Raw genomic sequence first — 23,217 nt, forward strand, 5'->3', positions numbered from 1 at the left:
AATTCAACACTAGGGGGATAGCTAGGTAGCACAGTGGATAAAGCACCAGCCCTGGATTCAGGAGGACCTGAGTTCAAAATCCGGCCTCCGACACTTAACACTTACTAGCTGTGTAACCCTGGGCAAGTCACTTAACCCTCTGTGCCCTGAAAAAAAAAAATCCAACAAAATACAAGTGACCATCTGGCCTCTACTTGAAGATCTTCAATGGGGGAATACATTACCTTCCTGGGTAACCTAATTCCATTTTGTAGAGCTCTCAGTGTTAGAAAGTTTTTCCTTTCATCAAACCTAAATTTTCCTCTCTGTAACTAGTACTCATCATTCCTACTGCCTTCTCAGCACACTTTCCTCCTCTCCCCATAAATCTAACCTCTCTTCCACGTGGTAGGCCTTTAGTTACATGAAGACAGGTAGATATAGTGTCATGTCCAACCTGAATCTTTTCTTCTTCCTTCTCCCTAGTCCTTTCAACCAGTCTTCACAGAGCATGAACTTAAGGCCCTTCCCTATCATGCCTATGACTAAAGGTGTGGTCTGATTGAAGCATAGTTCAGCAGGGTTTTTATCTTCCTTTTTTTGAATACTATTTTTTCTTTTATTTATTTTTTTTATTCCTTTATTGATGCCTTTTTAAAAAGAACTTCAAAAAATAAAAGGAATAGCAAATTTTACATAATAGATATACAGTTTTATGTGCAATCATCTTTTTAATTATACTCTGTTAAGGGAATGCTTGTTTTATTCCATAAATTAAAAAGAAAATTAAAAAAATAACTTCAAGAAATACCACTTCCCCTCAAAAGAACCAACCCTTATAATAAAGAAGTATGGTTAAATAAAACAAACTGAAGCATTGAACATGTCTAACAACATACACCTCATTCTGTACCTGTAATATACTACCTCTATTGAGAGGAGAGAAGTCTATTATTATCTCAGTTTTGTGTAATCATGATTAATCATTTTCTTCAAACAGCAAGCAAACAAGCTATGTACCAGGCACTGTGTTCAGCTTTGAAGATACAAAGAAAAAAGTAAGGTAGTCTCTGCTCTCAAGGAGCTTACTTTCTACTGGAGAGAAGGAACTCAAATATGTTCACAGATTAAGTAAACACAGGAAATAAATAATAAATGCAAAGCAATTTGGAATGGAGAGGAGAGGGAGTGTGGGGTAGGCATGAACAATTAGTTGCTCTTTATAGACAATTTAAACTTGTGAATCCTTCCCTCTGTTTATACTACTGTTTAAGAGGTAGTTGTTTAAGAGGCCTCTTTGAGGCCCTTTTTACCTCTCATTTGTAATTAGTTTCCCTGCATTCAACTTCTTTCCTCTCCAGTACATCCTCAACATAGCAAGTCTGACCATGTTACCTCCCTATTCTAGAAATTCCAGTCCCCATTGTCCCCAAAATACAAACCCCTCTAGCAACTAAAGACTTTCATAATCTAGCTCTACCCTATCTTTCCAGTTTGATTACACGTTATTTCTCCTTACTGATCCTTCACTTCAGACAGCCTACTTGCTGCTACCTCCTCCATGCCTTTGTTAAGACCATGTTTGGAATATTTTCCCACTTCCTCTCTGCTTTTTGTGGCCCCTTCAAGTCTCCACTCAAATGCTACTTCTTACAAGAGGCCATTTCCCATTTCCCCAGTTGTCACTGTCCCTCTCCAAAAATCACTCTGTATTTATTCTGTATTTATTTTAATTTACTCATCTGTGAGAATATTTCTGAGTTGGGTGAACTGGCCAGTATGTTCAGATTCCAGATTCTGCAAAGGAGAGACACCTGGAATACCAATCATTACAACTGTTTATTAACCTGGTGAGGGGAGTTGCAGTGATGGGAATGACTGGGCAGTCCCATCCAGTGGTGCAGCCAGGTACATACACACACATACATGCACCTCCTGCATTGGGCTGTCTCTACATGAAGAGTGGCCCTGTGATGTTTGAGCCCTGGGTGTTCTATTCTCTTAAAGGGGCCTATTAGGAGAGGGACAGCTCCAGAGTTCCCACCAGCAGGCTGTTCAAATGATGGCCCCTTTCATCAGCCATGAGGGCCTGGATTATGTGGCCCAATTAGTTTATTTTCCTCCAAGTTCACTGCACTCCTGTATAGAATGAGTTCCTTGTGTTCAGGTATACGTTCTTTTTTGTTTTTTCATACTCAGAACCTGTTTGATACTTAATAAAAAGTATTTTTCTCAATTTTAGACTGGTTAAGTTATCTAGACTTTCTTTAAACCCTTCCAGTAATATTATCATATAAAAGCCTGCCTTATTTTTACTTCCAGTTCCTAGGAAGTTTGCTGCTTCTCTTCCTCTTCCTCCTTCTCCTCCCCCTCCCATCTTCTGCTCCTTTTCACCCTCTGTGGGCTTAGTTCTTTAGAGCTATACAGAATGTGGCTAAATCTCAATCAACACAACAGTCCTTCAGATACTGGAATATAGCTACCTAGTTTCCTCTCATTCCTAGATCTCTACATTTTCCCTTTCCAGACTTTACAAGTAATACTCCTTACATGATATCAGTTCCTCACCTCTCACCTCTATGAAGGAATATATCAGATAGGAAGAGCTGGGAACCAGCAGTTGTTGCTGACCCCTCACCTGGCATATTTCCTTGTATATTCTATCTATATATATATAGGCTAGGGCAACTTTTCTCATAATGTGGTCTATAGATCCATGGGACCATATGGTCAAAAATATTTTCTTAATAATACTAAGACATTTTTTACCTATTAAAATGCTCTTCCCTTTTCCAACAACATATCCATGTCAAACTAGATTTTCTTCATATATTTCAACCAAAACAACATGTTACAGCAGATCAAATGCAGAAACAGGAGAATCCAGTGTAATCTATTAAATCAGTCCTTAAAGAGATTTGCAAAAGATATATAAAACAATGCCAGTCTTTTTTCTTGGAAAATAGTTATTTTTCTTTTTAAAAAATTACCATGTAATGGATTTATCATTGTTTTTAAGTGAATTGAATATTTTTGTTTTATCAGGTTTATTTTTTTTTCTTATATAGTAAATATCATTAGATATGTCCTCACATAATCCCAGATTTTGGGGATCCTTAATAATTTAAGTGTGTAAAAGGGTCCTGAGTCCAAAAAGTCTTGAGAACCTTAGTGGTCTCATCGTGCTTAGTCTGTCTCTTGTGGCCCTACTCCATTTTTTTTTTAATCTGAAATTGTAAAGCTGGTATAAACAAAGGTTGAGAACTATCTTTACATGTAACAGAAAAAAAATAAAATACTTTATTAATTAAAAAAAAAAGATGATATGTAGGAAATTTATTGGGAATATTTGAAAGAATCAGCCATTCCTCTGGATTTCTAGCAGGAACTTTCTTTTTTCTTTTTTGCGGGGCAGTGAGGGTCAAGTGACTTGCCCAGGGTCACACAGCTAGTAAGTGTCAAGTGTCTGAGGCCGGATTTGAACTCAAGTACTCCCAAATCAAGGGCCGGTGCTTTAACCACTGCGCCACCTAGCTGCCCCCGGACATACTCCATTTTTGTGGTGTCCTTAAACTGTGATTCTCAGAAGTAAATACAGTATTTGAGTATTATATGACAAGTGCAGTATATAATAGGATTTACTCTATTCTGGATTTTATGTTTATATTACTGTTGCCTGACATTAGCATTTTTTGTTTTGCTGGCATATGTATCACACCTAAGCTAACAACCAACAGAAATCCCAAGTATTTGTGTGCATGTCTTCACACAAATTGCTATCCTATAATTGTGCAACTAACTTTTTAAAACTCAGGACAAGACTTTGCATTTATCCTTATTAAATGTCACCTTTCTAGTTTTGGCCTATACTTCCAAACTAAAGTTATGAAAGTTCTTAAAATATTTGTAAGAAGTAAGTAGAGAGAGCGACAAAGTCTTCATCACATCCCTGTTAGACATCTCTAGAACTGGAGGGAAGACAGTTACATGATAATTTTGTTGTATATTTGGAGGGAATTGCAAGTTGTACATGGTAGATTTTCAATTTGATGGGCAAATCATCTACAGCCAAAAATAATTATTACCACTTCACAAATATTGGAAGGCACCCTTTTACAGCTATTTCTCTGTTAACTTCATTTTCATGTTCTCTGGCCAAAGTTCTGCTTTAAAAATATGTTGGTCCTGGGCAAGTCACTTAACCCCAATTGCCTTACACCCAAAAAAATAAATAAATAAATATGTTGTTGTTGACTTTTCCTTCCTCTTAGAAGAAAGAAATAGCATGTTGGAAAGTAAAACCTGTATTACAGAGCATTTTAGGCCATGCTATTTACTGTACAAGACAAGCAAATTTTTTTTTTTCAGGGCAGTGGGGGTCAAGTGACTTGCCCAGGGTCACACAGCTAGCAAGTGTTAAGTGTCAGAGGCTGGATCCGACCTCAGGTCCTCCTGAATCCAGGGCCAGTGCTTTATCCACTGAGCCACCTAGCTGCCCCTCAAGACAAGCAAATTTAACCCTATTTTTTTCTCCATTGGAGTGGAGGGGAGAACTCACTCTTAATTCATAAATTAATTAAAAGACATTTATTAACCACTTGTGCAAGCACCATGCTATGTTCGAGGAATACAAAAAAAAAAAAAGCAAAACTCCCTTCTCTCAGTGAACTCATTCTAAAAGGTAGATTGATTGATTGATTGATTTCTACTTCAGGTCAGAGGAAAAGGAAAGCAGATAGTGATACATCTTCTTTAACTTAATTTCTATTAATAATACCATATTGGTTCTTAATATTGAACCATTTGACAGTGCCAAGGAACTCTAGTGTTGAGAACTTTATTTTCCAAACCTTTAGTAGCTATAGCTGCTGAGGAGCAGAAACTGCAGCATTTGCAGAGAAAGTTTCCCCTCCATAAAAGTTGCTCCTTTGCCCTATCTCTGTAGTGTCCAGTCTAGAAACAGGGTGGCTACTTAAGAGAGTTGCTTAGCTGTTGGTCTTTTTTTTTTTTTAAATAACAAAGTTTTTACTCCCAATTACCTATTGACATTCATTTTTTATTTGAATTCCAAATTCTCTCTCTCCCTCCCTCTTTATCCCCCCTCCCTAAGATGGTAAGGAACCTGATAACAGTTATACATGTGCAGTCATGTAAAACGTATTTCCAAATTGTCATTTTGTGGAAGAACATTCAAACTAAAAAAAAAAAATAGAGAAAGAGAATGTGAAAAATAATATTCTCTGGTCTGAACTCAGACTCCATCAGTTCTTTCTCTGTAGGTTGTAAGCATTTTTCATCAGGAGTCTTTTGAGATTGTCTTAAATACCGTTCTTCTCCCCCCCCCCCCCCCAAAAAAAAAAGAGAGAGAGAGAGAGAAAGATTGTCTTAGATAATTGTATTGCTAAGAAGAGTTAAATTATTCACAATTCTTCATTGTACAATATTGCTGCTATAGTGTACAATGATCTTCTGGTTCTGCTCATTTCACTCTGCCTTAGTTCATGTTAGTCTTTCCAGGTTTTTCTGAAATCATCCTGCTTATATTTCTTGCAGCACAATAATATTCCATTACAATCATATACCACAACATGTTCAGCCGTCCCCAAATTAATGGGCATCCCCTCAATTTCCAATTCTTTGACAACATAAAAAGAGCTGCTATAAGTATTTTTATACATATAGGTCCTTTTATTTATTTATTTTTTGCCTCTTTAGGAAACAGACCTAGTAGTGGTATTGCTGGATCAAAGGGTATGCACAGTTTAAAGCCCTTTGGGCTAAGTTCCAAATTGCTCTCCAGAATGGTTGGATCAGTTTACAACTCCATCAACAGTTTAGTTGTTAGTCTTGATAGTGGTATATATGATGAATTACTTCTCTGCAAGGTTTGCTGTTCCCAGTGATGTCTGTGAGGGCCAAACTGGAAACAAGGCCACTGGTCCAAGGGGCACTGCTGTTCTTGGGGCTGTTGGGTTCAGAGTACTGGGATGTCTCCAACAGGGTCTAAAGTGTGGTTGTAGCCAGGGTGGTTTGGCCTGGCACATGATGTCTCTTGAAATATTGCCGATTTTGAAGCAATTAATCTGCCGAACAAGAGATTCTTTTAAGTCTTTTGACAACTTGTTATTATACTTGTAAGAGGAGAAAAGTTATGTTTTTTTCTCTACCTGTAGTGAAATTAAATTTTAAACTATCAGTATCTTAAGCCTTTTCATTAAAGTCACACCAGCTTATCTCTGTTATGTTAGAATTTAATGGAATACTTCAAAGAAATGAACTATTATCATGGACGACCTCTTTGGTGTTTGCTTTTTCTTCCAGGTACCTAAAAAGGTTTAAGGTGATGAAGATCAAAGTTCTGAGAAGCTGGTGCCGTCAGATTTTGAAAGGGCTTCAGTTTCTTCATACCCGAACACCACCTATTATTCATCGGGACCTTAAGTGTGACAACATCTTTATCACTGGCCCAACAGGATCAGTCAAGATTGGAGACCTGGGTCTGGCAACTCTGAAACGGGCTTCTTTTGCCAAAAGTGTAATAGGTATGTTTCCAGTGTACCTTGGAGCCTAGCTGGCCCTTCTGGCAGTCTTTGATCTGGAGGCTTGGCCTTCCTGGCAGATTTTTCATTAAGTAAAGAAATTTCTTTTTTTAATTTATGATTTGAGTATAAAAGTGATTATTTCTGCTTATAAGGAGTGAAATTCTTGATAATTGTGCTGCAGGAAGCTTTTATATGGTGATATAAAACATCTTGGATAATACTGATATTTCCAAAATTTCTGTGGTGATCAACTTTTTTGGCTGTACTTTTGTTGAACAATTCAGTTGACATTTGAACAGTATTTGTGTGTTGGAAGTACAAAATGATATTGAAGAAATGGAACTTAATTGAATTGGAACTTGAATGGAACTAAATTTATTTCTGATTTTTTTTTTTTTTACTGTGCATCTAAATTGCCCGTTTGATATGTTCAGCAATTGCTGTGACTGCAACCTGGTTGGAAAATATTGTAATCACTGACCTGTGGTTTTATTGACCAGTTTTACTCCTGATCTCCAGAAGGAGTTGAGTCTGAAAAAGAAGCTAAACAGGGGTGGCTACGTGGCACAGTGGATAAAGCACCGGCCCTGGATTCAGGAGTACCTGAGTTCAAATCCGGCCTCAGACACTTGACACTTACTAGCTGTGTGACCCTGGGCAAGTCACTTAACCCCCATTGCCCCGCAAAAAAAAAAAAAAGAAAAAGAAGCTAAACTATATTTTATCGGTCTTTTGGAACACTAAAAAGGAGGAAAAAATACTCTACTATCTATGATTGTTCTCTCCTAAAGGGATAATCTCAGAAGGTTGTCATAGATTTTGAAATGCCTTTCTCAAATGAGACAACTTTATAAATCATCGATTTCCCAGTTAGACCAGATTTTTAGATGTTCTTGGAAAAGGACAAGTAGACCATGTGGATATTTTTTACATTTGCAGATGTCACCATTGTAACATTAGATTGTATTTGTCATGTCAAGCTGTCACTTTCGTTTTATTTCTAATAATTAGTAGGAGAATCTCAAATTGAATTTTCCTAAAATTGGTCTGAAAAAGATTTTGTTGACATCTTCAAATCTTTGGCCTGATTCATATAGAGGACAATTTCCTGCAGGAATGCACCATAATTTAAAGAGTCTGGGATTAACCTTCCTTAAACAAACTCTCTGCTTATAACTCAATCTCTTTGTATTTCTGAGTATTTTTTTTGCCTGTAGGATGCCCTATATTTCCTGTATCTGCAGTAGGCTTATAATGTGTACTGCAGGTGTGATGGTAAGTATATGAAGAAAAGGGCTCTGGTGAGTGGCCTTTGTGGACAATCACATTTTAATTTATTCTTTGCAAATTTTTTTTGAACACTGGGTTTTTCATTGCAAGGCCTTTATATAAAATGGAACCGAACAGGTGGAATATGTAAATGGTTAGAGACTAGCTGGGAATTTTTAAATCAGTACTACTGCTTGGCAGCAGAGGGCAGCAGGTATTTAAAATTTTTCAGTGCAAAAATCTTTCAGTTCACGTAGTTGTTATGTTATGCTTCATTTTTAGCCTTGCTAGTCCATTACTTTTTTCTCCTTTCATCATCAATCTGAGTTATATTAGATATTCAATTATAGCCATGGGCTTTATTTTTATTTTTTTCAATAAATTCATTTATGAGGCAGTAAATCAGCAAATATTTTCCCACTCTGTTCTTATTTCTCATAAAGGCCTTGGAGTGGAAGACACCTATTAGTTACATTGATGCAACAGACTTAAGTAGGGTTCCTCCCTCATTTTTTGCTTCTACTTTCTCTCTTCTCTCACAGGTGGCCCCCTCTGCTTCTCCCTGCGGTGAGTAACGTCTGCTGCCTCTGCTCGAATTGAGACTGAATCGTTCTTTTAATTTAAGGTACCCCAGAGTTCATGGCCCCTGAGATGTACGAGGAAAAATATGATGAGTCCGTTGACGTGTATGCTTTTGGAATGTGCATGCTTGAGATGGCCACATCCGAATACCCTTATTCTGAGTGCCAAAATGCTGCGCAGATCTACCGTCGAGTGACCAGTGTAAGTTTTCCCCTGCATCTCGAGCTTTTGCTACATATAACCCAGAATCTCAGGATAGATAATATAGCTCAGTACAATGAGGAAAAAAGTAAAAGACATGCTGAAAAGTTTAGGGGAAAAATATTGAAGCTTTTGCTTCAGAACAGCATAAGATAAATGTGTGAATGGTTCTCTCCCCCTTCTTCTTCCTACCCCTTCTTCCCCCCCCCCCAAAAAAAACCCCCAAAAAACAAAATGCAGCTCCTACTAAATTCTTACTTTGCCCGTTTTATACTGGGCCCTGTTTATATTCAGGGAAATCCTGATAGAAAGTATGGTATCAGTTGGAAAACATAAAAAGATTACAGAAAGGTCATCACTTTTCTGCATTGTTTAAAAATATTCTTATGTACATACCTTGTCTTTTACACCCCACCCCCACTCCAGGAAATTCAGTTTGAAAGGTTTTTTTAAATCTATAAATTAGATCTTTTGAAAAATAGCAAATTTTTAGGTTTTAAATTCAGGCTGTTGTACCCAAGGTTTGCTTTTCAGTTTACCTCATTGATTTAGTTTAATTCACTCAACAAACATTTATTAAGTTAGGTGCTATATCTTAATGATCATAAGTTAATAGCTTACTGATGTTTAAATTGTCCTTGACTGCAGTGGTCTGCAGGCGGGTCTTTCCAGTGCTGTCCAAAATCATTAGGTAAATAATTACAAAACAGGTATGGTAGTATTAAGGAGGTGCTGTAATAAATTCATGACGGCATCAAAATTAAACCAAGTAATTCTACTGAATTTTTAACGTACTAAAAATTTGTAACTATGTGGTAATGATCAACATTTAGATTATCCAGCTAGTGAGAGTAGTATTCTTATACATCTTTAATAAGAAAGAAAAAAAACATTGCCATAATAGGGGTTATATTGTTTTTAATTTTTCAGAAAAAAGATTGACAACTGGAAAATTTTAGAGGACCATAGTTGGTATCATGATCATTTTAATATATGAATTTTGGGGAAAATAATAGTTATGACCTATGAATAGTTGTGGCTTTTTTCATGTTTCGTATAACATAGTTGCATATTAGTATCTAGTGTTCCAGAATTCTGATTTTAACTGTGTTGCATTGTATACTTGAACATAGGACAAGAGAAGTCTTGTAAATAGGTTGCTGCATTTAGGTTCAAAGAATAGTAGGATAGGCTGATGATTTCTCCCCCCCCCCAGTTTACCATCTAAATATTTTTCAGTTCATTGTTATCATTCAATACTCCAACAATAAACATCTTGTAAGTTCTTAGTTGATATTTACATTAAAAGGAGTATTACTCTTGAGGTATCATCTCCTCATGTGAATTTATAATGATATTTTATTAAGTTGATTCTTACATGGCTAACAGCAACATTCACTATTAAGATCTCTTCTCAATATCTTGATGAGGACGTCTTCTCATCTTGAACTGTGATTACCAGATCTTCATCCATAAGCCTTATTTTCTCATTTCTAACTAAAATCAAATATACTGTTTAAAAAAATCTCCTTTTCTCAAATGCCCCCCTTTTTCCAGTGGTAACATCATTTTCTCAGACTTATAATCTAAGAAAGAAGCTTGAAATCAAATATTCATTCTTTACTTCTTTCTTATACTTTTCTTTGTAATTTATTGTTTGGTTAATTCTGTTTTTTATTAAATCATGATATATCATCAAATGAGTAAATAATCCCTGGTCCCAGTGAGCAAATCGACCCAAACCCGAAAGAAGACAACTTGCTATAGAAATTTTACTGATGAAATGCGGCTGGAAATTTTCCAGGTTGTTTATTATTAAATGTTATGCTATTAATAATTTTCTTGTGAAAGGAAAGAGAACTTTAGTTCTATGACCATTTCCCCAGATTTTCTCAGACTTTCTTAGCTGCATAGAGTCACAGACGGTGAACCTTAAGGTCATCTGATCCAACCATCCAATCCGATCTAATTCAACCTTGAATAAGAAGCCCTTCTACACCCCCCTGACAAGTGTTTATCCAGGCTTTTTTCAAAAACCATGTCAAGGGTTTTTTGAATCCTGACTCTGACAGCTATTGTATTAGCTAGCCTTCCCAGCTTTGTGTCTAATCAGGTTTGATATGCTATCTCTGCCTTTATCCAAATCATTGTGTTGTTTTGTTTTGTTTTTTAATTTAAACAACACAGGGTCAAACAGATCCCTGGGGCACTGCACTGGGAACCTCCTTCCAAGTTACACTCAATGTTCTACTTCAGTGTATTTGCCCAGGTAATCCATTATGCCTAGAATTCCTACTTTTCAGAATCCTTGTCTTCCTTCAAGGTTTAGTTCAAATGCCATATATATATTTTTCATATTCTCTTGAAGGTACAGGGTTTTTTGTATTTTTTTTTGTATTTATATTTGTATCCTTGAACCTAGTAGGTGCTTTTCTTTTGGCCTGGGCATGTAATTTCATCATTTTGAAGAATTCAGTGTAGAAACTCCCCCAACTGATGAAAATCAGCAACTCATGGATGATTTGATTTTACAGAGTTGCCTTAGGGGATTGAGTTTGTGACTAGACCATTCATTCACACAAGCCTGGTATAGGTCAAAGGTAGAACTTGAACCTAGATCTTTGTAACTCCAGAGCCAGCTCCCTCTGTTCAGTTAGATGCTTAATTGAATTATAGAACTAGGTTCCTTAATACAAAACTTCTTAAACTGTGGGTCACAACCCCACATGGGGTTGCATAACTGAATGTGAGGGTGAGGAAAATTTGGCAACAGTTAAAGGTTATGTATACTTATTTTATGTACCTGGGGTCACAAGTGGAAAAAAAGTTTAAGAAGCCCTGCCTTACTTAAAAGGTATCATAATGTTTCTTTACTCTTTAGGCTTTACTAGTAAAGGAGACTTCATTCCTTCAATCTGTAGTAGAGCAGTGATATAGAAGATAAAAAAGCAAATTTTCAAATCATGTGTGCCATTTTAAAAACTTTAATGAAGACAAGATATTTGAGATAAAAAACAAACTGCAATATAAGTACCACCAGGAACCTATTGACCATCATTAGTTAGATGTTTTGCTATCAGGTAGGCAGTCACCTAGTCCCTAGATATGAGCCATTCTAGATCTGATGGCATTCATTCTGCTATGAAGAACAGAAGCCTTCACTGTTTCCACGTTTTAAGAGTAGAATTAAGGTGTGGTTTTAATGTTTATTGTTTGTTTGTTTTTTCCAGCATAGTCATCCATGTATGCACCTAAATAGAAATTACTCTTTTCAAGCAGCCCCAAATACACAGCACAACACAAGTCCTATTGCACTGGTTTCTGTTTAAAGAAAGTAGTTTATGGACCAGTATTTCCATCCATTTGCAACTATGTCTCACTGGGTGTTCAAATACCAAACAGACAGGGAAAATGGACTGTGCATGTGGAAGCTATATACTGAGACATTGTGTGCTATCTATCTCTTTTGGCCACCAGCCATTTTTGATGTTGCAATATTCCTATTTTGAAACTGGTGTGGATTTCATTATGCATCACAGACAATAGTGCTGCTGTTTTGCAGGCTGCTATTGGAGATTCTTTAGCTGAGCTATCTCTTTTAGTTCTAAATGTCTCTAGTTAATCTTAAGGAATCCAATTCCTGATTATTTCTCTACATAAATAAGACCTGCCCCCAATCAAAGGAGCATGCAATTTGTTTATTTTTACAACATGAACTTTAAAAAAAAATACAGTTCCGTGTAACATCTGGTACTATTATGGGAAATTAAAGGCACATTTTAAAACTTTTTTAAATGTGGTTTTCTTGGCCAGGTAGGAGACAGGAGAGAATGCCTTTTATAAAATTTATAAAAGAATACAGTAATCCTTAGCTATTGTACACAGCTTTTGTTTTTATGCAAAACTGTTGCTAACATAACCTGCATGGTCTTTGGTTTACTTCTCTTTTAGTTTTAAATTTTTTGTTACTAGTAAAGGGGAAGTGCACACTTGTTAGTTGTAGTGTCTGGATCCATTTGAACCTTCAAGACATCGCTGGTTTCAAAGAAGATAGCACCAAAAAAAAAAAAAACCCAAAGAGAATAGCAAATTATAGGATTTCTAATTTTATAAAAATGCATTTTTCTGATGAATTTTATGCAAAAAAAATTTTAGTTTAATTGTTTAAAAAATAATAGAGGAGCTTTCCTCTTCCCCAAGTTCCATTGTAATCCTTTCATAAAGAGAATAATTATTGCTTTGATTACTTTCATATGAAAGTTTGATTTTTCATATTAAAATTGGTTCAAAGTAAGTTATCAATAATAGTGTACATTTACATATTATTTTGCAAAGCCCTTTTACTCACATCCCCATGAAAATAGGTCATACAGACATATTTATCCCACTTTACCGATAAAGAAACTAAGGCTCACAAGAGCAAAATGAATTGCTTTTAGTTACATGGCTATTAGGACATGGCACCAAGACCTAGGCCTCTTTCCACCTTTACAGTGCTGTATCCCCAATTACCTCTAATTGCCTCTTCCCTTTTCCAAGTCCGTAAATGTCTATTAACTGTGTTCCACGGGAATTCTTACTTTTTTGTTGATTGAAGTCAGTTGTCACAAGATGACTGTTGTCCTTACTTGAAATGTACTTTCCATATTTCCAGCTTCACATAAGCCTCAGTTGTGTGGCTGATAATCTGGATTGTGCATAGTTCAACTCAAGAAATGTTTATTGAGCACCTGTTTTGCACTAGCCCTAAGGAAAAATAACCAGAGTGATTCGAACATCTCTGCCTTCACAAGTCCAGCAAAGACTGACATTTTCACAAGTAAATAAAATATTAAATCAAGTGTGCCTTAGAGCTAAATTCAACCTTCCCATTCATTGTTTTATAGTTAAAAAGAGGTTACATGACATGCCCAAGATCCAACCAATGTTGCAAATGCAGAAATCATACCCAGGAACACTAACTTCAAAGCTGATGGCTCTTGTCTACTCTGCTTGTTGCATTAAAAAAGCAAAGAGTAGGTTATGAAAGCTCATAGTCATCATTGCTGTACTTGTAAGAATTTTTGTCTTTAGAGTCAAAAGACTAAGGCTAAGTCCCTGCTCACTTATGTATCACTTGTGTGCCCTTATAAATCACTTAACCTTCTTGGACCTCAGTGTCTTCATCTGTAAAAGGAGAGTGAGTTAGACTGGATGACCTCTAGAAGTCTTTTCCCACTCTATATCTTTAATCCTGTCTCCTGTGATGAATGTATGAATGAATGAACTTTTCAAAAAAACTGTGCTAAATATCAGAGATGTAAATAGTAAAAACAAGGCAGTCTCTGCTTTCCAAGGATTCATACACTGATTAGAAGAGACAACACATAAAAGTACAGCTGCAGAACCAATGAAAAAGTTCAGAAATCCTAGGGATACCAGTGGTAAATTAGAAGGCAAGGTCCAAAGGCTCTTAATTTATGTAATTAGTTAAGATGATATCACCTGAAGACTTCATGGCATAAAATCTGGACAAATGATAGGGTCTGGAGGGTCTTAGGAAGCAGTGACAAGGCAGATGGTAATGCCTGGTGTTCCTCCCTCTCCTCAGAAGAAATGAATTTGTTCATTCCCATCTCCCAATCCCTGTGAGCAGTCAAGCAGCTGGGTCAAAAGGGGAAGGCAAGTAGGTAGGGTACCACTAGTGGTGATGATTCTGCTGCTGTCATGGATTCATCTTCATGCCATACCCACTAACTATAAGTAAACCTCAAGGTCCTGCCCTAGGTCACCTTTTCTTTCTGCATTCATTCACTTGGTGATTCCATCAGCTCCTCTTAGCTGAGTTGTCATCTATTTAGATCTTTCCTAGATTAAATATCATAGACACTGTGCTCCTAGAATGCGATGATCCATCTTATCTCTCCCTGCCATGCCACTAGCTTAAGACTCAGTTAAAATGCCTCCCTATGTATTACACCTTTTCTGGTCTCCCTTGCTACTAGTGCCATCCTCTCTAAGGTTACTTTCTTTCTACTCTGTATGTAACTTGTATATACCAATCCTTCTCCTGTAAGCTTAAGGGTTTGAATTGATTTTTTGCTTTTTCTTTGTTGTAATAGCAATAGCTAGCATTTACATGAGACTTTAAGGTTTGCAAAGTGCTTTATACATATTATTTTATCCTTATAACAACCCTGGGAGGGTAAGTACTATTATCCCTTTTTTATAGATGAGGAAACTGAGGCAGAGGTTAAGTTAAATGACTTATTCAGACTCACACAACTAGTAAATGCCTGAGATCATATTTGAACTTAAACCCAAGTTTAATACTTGATCCACTAAGGCACCTAGGCTGTCTTTGGTATCACTGCTGCTTCACATAGTACCAAGCAATTACTAAGTACTTAATATGCTTTTTGCTTGCTTGTTTGATATATTTTCTTCATTTGTAAAACAGGAATAATTTTTATATTAACTAAGTATGATTGTTAGGAACAATTTGTCCAATCATTACATACATTATCATTTTTAGGTTTTCTCTAAAGACTCAGGACTGAAGGAGAAGTAGTTTCATATCCAATTTAATGAAAAACTTACTGGCAAAGCAGTCTGGCAAAGCATACCTCTTGAGGAAGGTTATAGCATCTTTATCCTTTAGTTTATTCAAGAAGAAAATTGACAGCTAGCTATCTACCCTGAATTATTAGACTTTACCTTCCTGAAGGGAAGGAGTTATCTAGTAATACCCTATGGTCCTTACTAGGTTCCTTCCAGCTCTGTGACTGATACTTTATTCATAGAAAATGAGAAGCCAGAACCATCTTTAATTCCAGTGAAGTTTTAGAATTTATAATTGTATTGTCTTTACCCACAAATTAATTTTCTAGAATTGTAAATATGTGGCAAGAATAATTCATATGAATGTCAGTCAGCTTCTTTATCTTCTTTTTCTTTTGAACTGCTAGATAAATGAAAATAATGGATTTAGAATAAACAAAGAATGGAAGGAAACAAAGAACAAGGATAATTTGTCCTTGATCCCTCTAGTTGTTAGTGCTCTCTCCCTCTAATCACACACACACACACACACACACACACACACACACACACACACACACACATACACACACACACACACACACGATTTGTATATTTTTGTATGTGTGTGTATACATATGCATATACATATATATGTATATACACACATATACATATACATTTAGATGTTATATTTCCCCCTCCAGTAGAATATAATAAATTTCTTGGAGGTAGAGATTATTTTTATTTTTGTATTTGTACTGATAGCCCTTAGCACAGTACCTCCCTCACTCATAGTAGATGTTTAATAAATATTTGTTCGATTGAATTGGATTCCTTGTCTTAGTCGGTATCATTCTTGCTATATGACTACTGTCCAATAGGCAGTAGCTTATGCTTTTATTCTGAGCCCCGAAAGTTTTCAATCACATGTCGTCTTCTATCTGTTGTACATTATTCATAGATTGGCCTGGTCATTTTATGTTAGAATGTAAGTAGAAAGAAGAGTGTGTGTCTGTGGTTAATAATGAGACTGAAGTACATTTTTTTCCAAAATCTTGTTTGGTTTACTCATTTATGAAATTGAAGGAAAGAAAGTATGTTACTGTTTTTCCACTTAGATGCACATGATGACCAGACAAATGTGGGAGTTCTGTTTGAAGGGACAAAAGACCCTAATATCAGAAGGTCCAGTCCCATGGTTTGGTAACTATGATCTATGGGTTGATTTCTCAAGCATCCTCCTAAAGCACAGGTAGCTTCAGTCACTTGGGGAATTATTTTTTGGTTTTAGTTTGTTGTTTTTTTTAGTGAGGCAGTTGGGGTTAAGTGACTTGCCCAGGGTCACACAGCTAGTAAGTGTTAAGTGTCTGAGGCCCGATTTGAACTCAGGTCCTCCTGACTCCAAGGCCGGTGCTCTATCCACTTCTCCACCTAGCTGCCCTACTTGGGAAATTATAAGCTCTGTGCTCCAGGGGCTAGAATCCTGAAAGTCAAGTAAGTCCCTCTATCTCTGCTAGAGGCAGATCAGCTTGGTAGTCCTTCCTTTTATATCATTTATTATATAGAGAAGACAAGATCACTACAGAATGTACTTTTTTTTGGCATAAGGCACTTGTCCAACCTTGTTTTGTTATGAATGTAACCAGTAATGGCAGCCTAGTTATTAAAATGTTTTCGTGTATAAATATTAGTATTGAAGTCAGATATTAAATGCAACTAGCAAGTAAAAAATAAAACTTAAAAAAACTTTTTTGTTATTAATCTAATACTAATAGGCCAAAGCAAAGACTCAGGGTAGGGGAGAAATCACCTTTTTTTATTGCTGTTTGCCTTTATTTCCAGATCTCAACTCATTTCTTGGGGCATCTTGCCTACAGAGCTCAGTTGGTGAGAGAATAGCTTTTAGCCTGTAACAATGGCTTAAGCTGCATATAAGCTAGTCAGCTTTGAATGAGAAAAAAACTATTTCATAACTGTATACTTTATTTTGGATCTTGAGCTACCTTCTTCACCGGCACACATACCAGAACAATTCAATGACAGTGTAAGGGAATGTTTTCTGTGCAATCCAGTGTTGCTTCTAGAAGAATCCCTTAAATAAGTAAAGTTGTCAGTCACATTGCTTTTATATATGAAGGACAGCACTTTTAAGGTTGCAGTAGCACACGGGTTTTCTTTTGTCCAAAGAGTAATGAACCTTAGTATGTTATGGGAATCATGAGACCAACTAATTTCCTATAACAGTATTACTTAGCAAGGTTTGGTAGGGAAACTGGAAGGCGCTTGTTTTCCATCAGGATCATAGGGCCTGTTCAAATTCCTGTAAACTAATGGTTCATACCAGTAAGTATCTAGTTGAATCCAGCCCCTTAACAACCAAGCAAGAAATGTAGAGATCTTAATTACTTTGTTTGTGTAATTTGACTTTGTCACTAATTCCATTAGCCCCTAGATTTCAAGGTCTGAATGTTCTCTCAGAAGGGAAAAAAAAAGGATTAAAGCAGTTAGGGTAAAATTCCTTTTAGCTGGGTGTATAATTCACCCTGCTCTTTTACAGAATCATTGAAACTGATCTATGATAGATAGGGGGTTAAAGAGTTGGTGAAAACTTATGTGATTTCTTTAATAGCCTCGAATTGTTTATACCTCTCACATCCACTGGAACAAGCTACAGTAATCACATAATAAAGGAAGAGACTATAAGTTGTATTCCTGTCCTATGGTAGAGCCTTAACAACACTTTCAAAAGAAAACATCCCATCTCTAATTTTTGCCTTTAATTTTTATATGTTAGAGATAAAATCTTTTTCTCTTATGATCCTTGTTGAGGTAGGAAATATATAGTACTATAATATAAACACATATATAATATAGAGAACGTTTTTTTCCCTAAACTGATAGATTAGAATTGCAACTTGCATGGGGTTTGGAGTTTTCCCTTGTTGTATATTTAAGTTTTTCCAGTAGTGGTAATGAATTCTTTTGAGTCATAATAACAATTTTGCCCATCCTCCTATAACAATTAGTTTGTACTCTGAAAGTAAAAGAAAACCTGTATGAATGAACTGAGGTGCCTTTTAAAGGTATTTATTATAAAACTCTGTTCAGTCAGTAAATATAAAATTATTAAAGTTAGAGACAACTGCTATGTGTAAGTTCCTAAAATTGCTTCATAAAACCCATATGGACTCTGAATTATTCTTAGTAAATCCAATTTTTAGAGGCAACTCCAGGACCATAAATTGCTGAGCAAGTGCCAATATGGATTGGTAGTTTCTTACTGGGTGTATGGTTAAAAACAAAAAACCCTCAATTTTACTTTGGAATCTAAGACCCTTATTCCAATTAAATTATGTTAAATACGGATAGAGACTGGCCCTGTGATTTAGGGAACTCCCAGGTGAAGCACATTATCACTTGTTCTTATAGAGTTACTTAGAACATTCACAGGTTAAGTGACTAGCCCAGAGTCACAGGACTTGAACCTAGATCTTCTGGGCTTCGAAGCCAAAAAAAAAACCCTCAATCTACTGCTTTGGTAGTAAAGGGAAGGAAGAAATAACAGGCATGTGAAATGCACTTCATATGTCTATTATAATTACTTTTTCAATTCAATATTAGTTAAGCTAATATTATTTTCTGCTCTACCAGCTTTACTAATAGTTTTTAAAAATGAAGATTTAGCAATTCTTGTGTTGTGCAGGGAACACTGTCTATCCTTATCATCAAACATTTATTGAATACCTATAGGAGCTTTCTACTCATTGCTAGTGATTCAGAGCAGTACAATGCATGGTCTCTGACCTCAAGGTCGTGCTTCAGGAATCTAGTTGGGGAGATACATTCTGAATGCCAGACTGAGTTGTATAGATACTAAATCAAGTTCAAAGGAGGGAGAAGTCACAGAAACTAAGTCAAAGTTGAGGAAAGTTTTATAGCCTCTGTATAATTTGAGTTGAGCCTTAAAGAAAACATAGGACCAGGCAGGATAAGGCAAAAAGGAATGGAAACAGGGCAGCTAGGTAGCACAGTGGATAGAGCACCAGCCCTGGATTCAGGAGTACCTGAGTTCAAATCCAGCCTCAGATAATTGACACTTACTAGCTGCATGACCCTGGGCAAGTCACTTAACCCCAATTGCCTCCCCCCCCCCCAAAAAAAAAAAAAAAAGAGTGGAAACAATCCATATAGGGAAAACAGCATAAACAAAGGCAGAAATGGACGTGTGAATGTTATGTTTGAAGAGAAATGAATAGACTTGTTTATTTGAAATATTCTTGTTTAAGGGATAAATTAGGTATCAAGCTGTAGAGGGTCTGAATTCTAGGCTAAGCAAATGAGATAAAGATAAAGTGAAATGGGCTGCTTTACTGCTCCTCCAAGGGTGCCCCCTCTCCCTGACTCTAATCTAGTGATACTGGCATTTTTGCTGCCCCTCATGCCTAGATTTCTTTCCCTTCTCATTTCCACCTCCTAAAACGCCACCTTCTTTGGGAAAGTCTTTCCTCATTAAGGATATTGCCTTCACTATGTTGAGTATTTCCAGTTTATGTTGTGTGTATCTTGTTTGTATGTAGTTGTTTGAATGGTTCTCTAAGTTCCTTGAGAGCAAGGGGATTGTCCATTAAATTTCTTTGTATTCTCAGCACTTACTACAGTGTCTGGCACATGGTAGGCATTTACTATATACTTATTGACTTGACCGAGTTTTTTTAAATGCTTGTTTTTTGCTTCACCTAGTGTCTTCACTGTTTTATGGTTTTCACTAGAAAGGAGATTTATGTGTATGAGTTGGATTTGATAACTTCAGAGGTCCTTTATTTGCTTTGATTTTGTCATCTATAAATGGAATTAATAATAAATAGTACCTTACCCCCCAGGGTTGTTGAGATTATATTTGTAAAGTGTTTAGCACAGTGCCTGGCATGTAGTATTGACTATGTAAATGTTAGTTACTCTGTCATTATCATTATTATTGTCACTACCTTATACATCCTTTTATACCACTAAATTCTGCCCTTTTGTCTTTTCAGACTAAGTATTTAGTTTAATGGATTTCTAGTTTTATGTACATACCAGCCATTGAGATAGTTACCCTTATAAAGAGGGGGCTGGTCCCTGGAGTTAGGGGGTGGAGCGTTGAGTAAATAAAAATCTCATTTTACCTGCCCTTGGGAACTTGTGCTGTTGGAGGAGGATCAGTGAATCAGAGTAGTTTATTTGTTGCTTAGCATGTAATACTGTTCTTGGGGCTAGAAGAGAACAACCAGATTCCAAAGCAGAGCAAACTGATGTCTGAGAGTTGGGGAAGCATGGCTAATGTTAAACAGGAAACTATGCTTCATTCCAACTTGGAAATCTGCCTTCCTTGTGCTGTGGGTTAATTTAGTCTTTTGTCTTAATAGACCACTAACCCACTCATTGTCCACACATCCCCACCTTATTTCCTTCTGTAACTACAAGGTATCTTGTCTACCTTGTCTTTTCTGATGGATTTTACAAAGAGAGATTTTTGCTCTGTATTGGTCATCTTTAATTCCCATTGCTGCTGCTGCTCTCAAAAGGATTGTGCAAATGAGGTGGGTAAAGGCTTGTTTCCAACCATTTGGGAATATGCATAAAGTACTGTTGAATTTATTGGGTTTTGCATGTTTATAAAATAAATTAATATAATTTGGTTAGACTTTAGTTTGTGACTTGATTCCTATTAAAAAATTGCTCATTGTTGTTTTTTAATAGGAAAAGTTCCCTGGAATAAACTAGTATACAAAAACAACAAAGTTAAGCAAATATTTGAAGTAGTTGTATTTTATTGAGGGAGGGAAAGTTTCCTCTATTCTGAATGGTCAAAAAAAGTATTGTTTTGTTTTTTCCCCCATTGAGATAAAGTTAAAACTGTTGCAATAACAGATTTGAACCTGAAGCTTAAAGTAAGTGAGGCTGAAAATTCTAGGAATTGGAAGATTGAGCCATTGGAGATTATCCATTAGGAAGCAATTTTTTTGTTTTTCTACTTGATCATTTTGTGTTTGCATGGGATGCTTTGCCCAAAGAGCCCTAAGTACATGGGATGCAAAATAAAGTGAGTCAATTTTTTATCCAAATAAAGCAGTGCACGTAAATATGTTTATATTCATATGTTAGCTCTTGATTTGCCTGCAAACCCTTGAGCAGCTGAAATTGTTCAGAGAATACTTGGATTTCTTTAAGAACAGATCTTCCTGTTGCCTATACTGGCCTCTGGATAGAATAAAATGGGGGGGGGGAGTTAAGAGTTATTTTGTCTTAATTTGTCATTAAATTAATTAAAAATTATTAGTCAAAGCCCCTTTTTTATTTTAAAGGTGATTACTAGTAGATTTATGCAGACAATTTGCACTTGGAAATTCAGCAGAGCCTTTATTGTTGTATGTCTAGAGCCAGAACCCTGTTTGCTATGATTAGTACCTCTACACAGATATTAACCCCTACAGATTTGTGATGGCTTCAGTAGAATTTATATCAAATCACTTCTGATTTTTACAGCTATTTATAGGTCAGCTTTCCTATAGTTGATGCCAAATTCTGAGGTTTCTTTCCATATTCTACTTGTATTTTTTCTAGTATCATGCTGTTCTGTATACAGTCTATACATTTTTGCTGTGCAATAAATCTTTTAAAAGTAGTAGGATCACCATATTCAATATTTGGTGGAGTGGACTTCATAATGTTGGCTTTCTGGTAAGGTTTCTTGTGTTACCATTTATTTCAGCTATTAAACCCTTTCGTATTTAAGTATATTTTTATAAGCAGTCTTAATCTCTTCAGATTTGCATGCTTAAGTATCTGAGCTATTTGGTTAATAAGGTATGTCTTAAAAGTTTATTGGCTTCTTTGGCACCTTAAGAACACCAATAATGCCTGCATATGCTATGGAACTTTATAAATGTAATTTTCATTTCTAGAAGCAGAGCAGCACAACCTAATGGTTTTGAACATAAGTTGTGATTTCTGATTTAGCCATTAATTTGCTATGTGACTTTGAATAAATTATACTGTTTGCCCATTTTTAGAGTTGAGGTGTTCTTAACCTCATTTGAGAATAATGGGATTGAAGAAAGTATATGTGTTCTTCTATATTTAAATATTTGAGTGACACATGATTTTGTCTTTGTGGTTGCTCTTCTTCACCATTATAGACAACAACCTCGCTATGACTTATCATATATAGTTGCCAGTCATTGCCTTGGCTAAAACATTCATTACACTAGGGACATCCAGGTGATTGGCCTTGCTGCACTTACCTAGATTAGTCCTTGGGTAATAGTTATAGAGTTGGACACCATGCCAGCATGTGAAACTTTTCCAATTTTGGTAAAACCTAGAAGAGTTTATGCTCTGATAGAACCTTTGAGAACCCAAGATTACTTTCATACCCTAGTAGAATGTTAATGGAGAAAAGGTATGTGTCTTGTGAACATTACATATTTTGCTCACACCATGTAGATTAAGTAGCAGTTTATGAATGACAAATATCACTTGGAAATGAGTAACCTTTGGATTCTAGTAGCTGTTTTCAACAGTAGCCCTCACTTTTGTATAGCTGCTTTTGTGAACTCAAAGGTGGCTTCTTGTTGTTGAGTCCTTTCAGTAGAGAGCAATTCTTTCTGACCCCATTTGGGGTTTTCTTGGCAAAGATATTGGGATGGTTTGCCATTTCCTTCTCCAATTCATTTTACAGATGAGGAAACCAAGGCAAATGGGGTTAATAAGTGACTTGCCCAGGGTCACATGGCTAGTAAGTGTCTGAGATCAGATCGGAACTCAAGTCTTCCTGACTCCAGGCTTTGGTGCTCTATTGACTTGACTGTGCCACCTAGCTGTCCCAGAGATAATTATGTAGATAGGTAAATTACAGCTGGGTGAAGGTAATTCCCTTTCTCAGTCTGCCTGGCTACTTTTTTGGGTTTGTTATAATTGATTTCACTTTTTTGGGTTGTCAATTATGCTACCATAATATGTAGTTATAATTGGTTTTACTTTTTGGGGTTGTCAGTTATGCTACCATAGTATCTAGTTATGGTTAATTTTTCCTTTATATTTTGATAAATCAGAACTATGAATAGTTAGCCCTTTAAGCAGT

General features: G+C 36.2%; 1 protein-coding gene across 1 annotated transcript in view; it reads left to right on the forward strand.

The window, feature by feature from the left end:
* WNK1 (WNK lysine deficient protein kinase 1) overlaps nt 1–23,217 on the forward strand; it is a 176,450-nt gene that overhangs the window by 98,601 nt on the left and 54,632 nt on the right. Inside the window, 2 exon segments of the mRNA XM_043965409.1 lie at nt 6,301–6,521; nt 8,416–8,573. Coding sequence (XP_043821344.1) covers nt 6,301–6,521; nt 8,416–8,573 — 379 coding nt within the window.

The sequence above is a fragment of the Dromiciops gliroides genome, chromosome 5 (genome assembly GCF_019393635.1).
Source record: "Dromiciops gliroides isolate mDroGli1 chromosome 5, mDroGli1.pri, whole genome shotgun sequence".
NCBI lineage: Eukaryota > Metazoa > Chordata > Mammalia > Microbiotheria > Microbiotheriidae > Dromiciops > Dromiciops gliroides.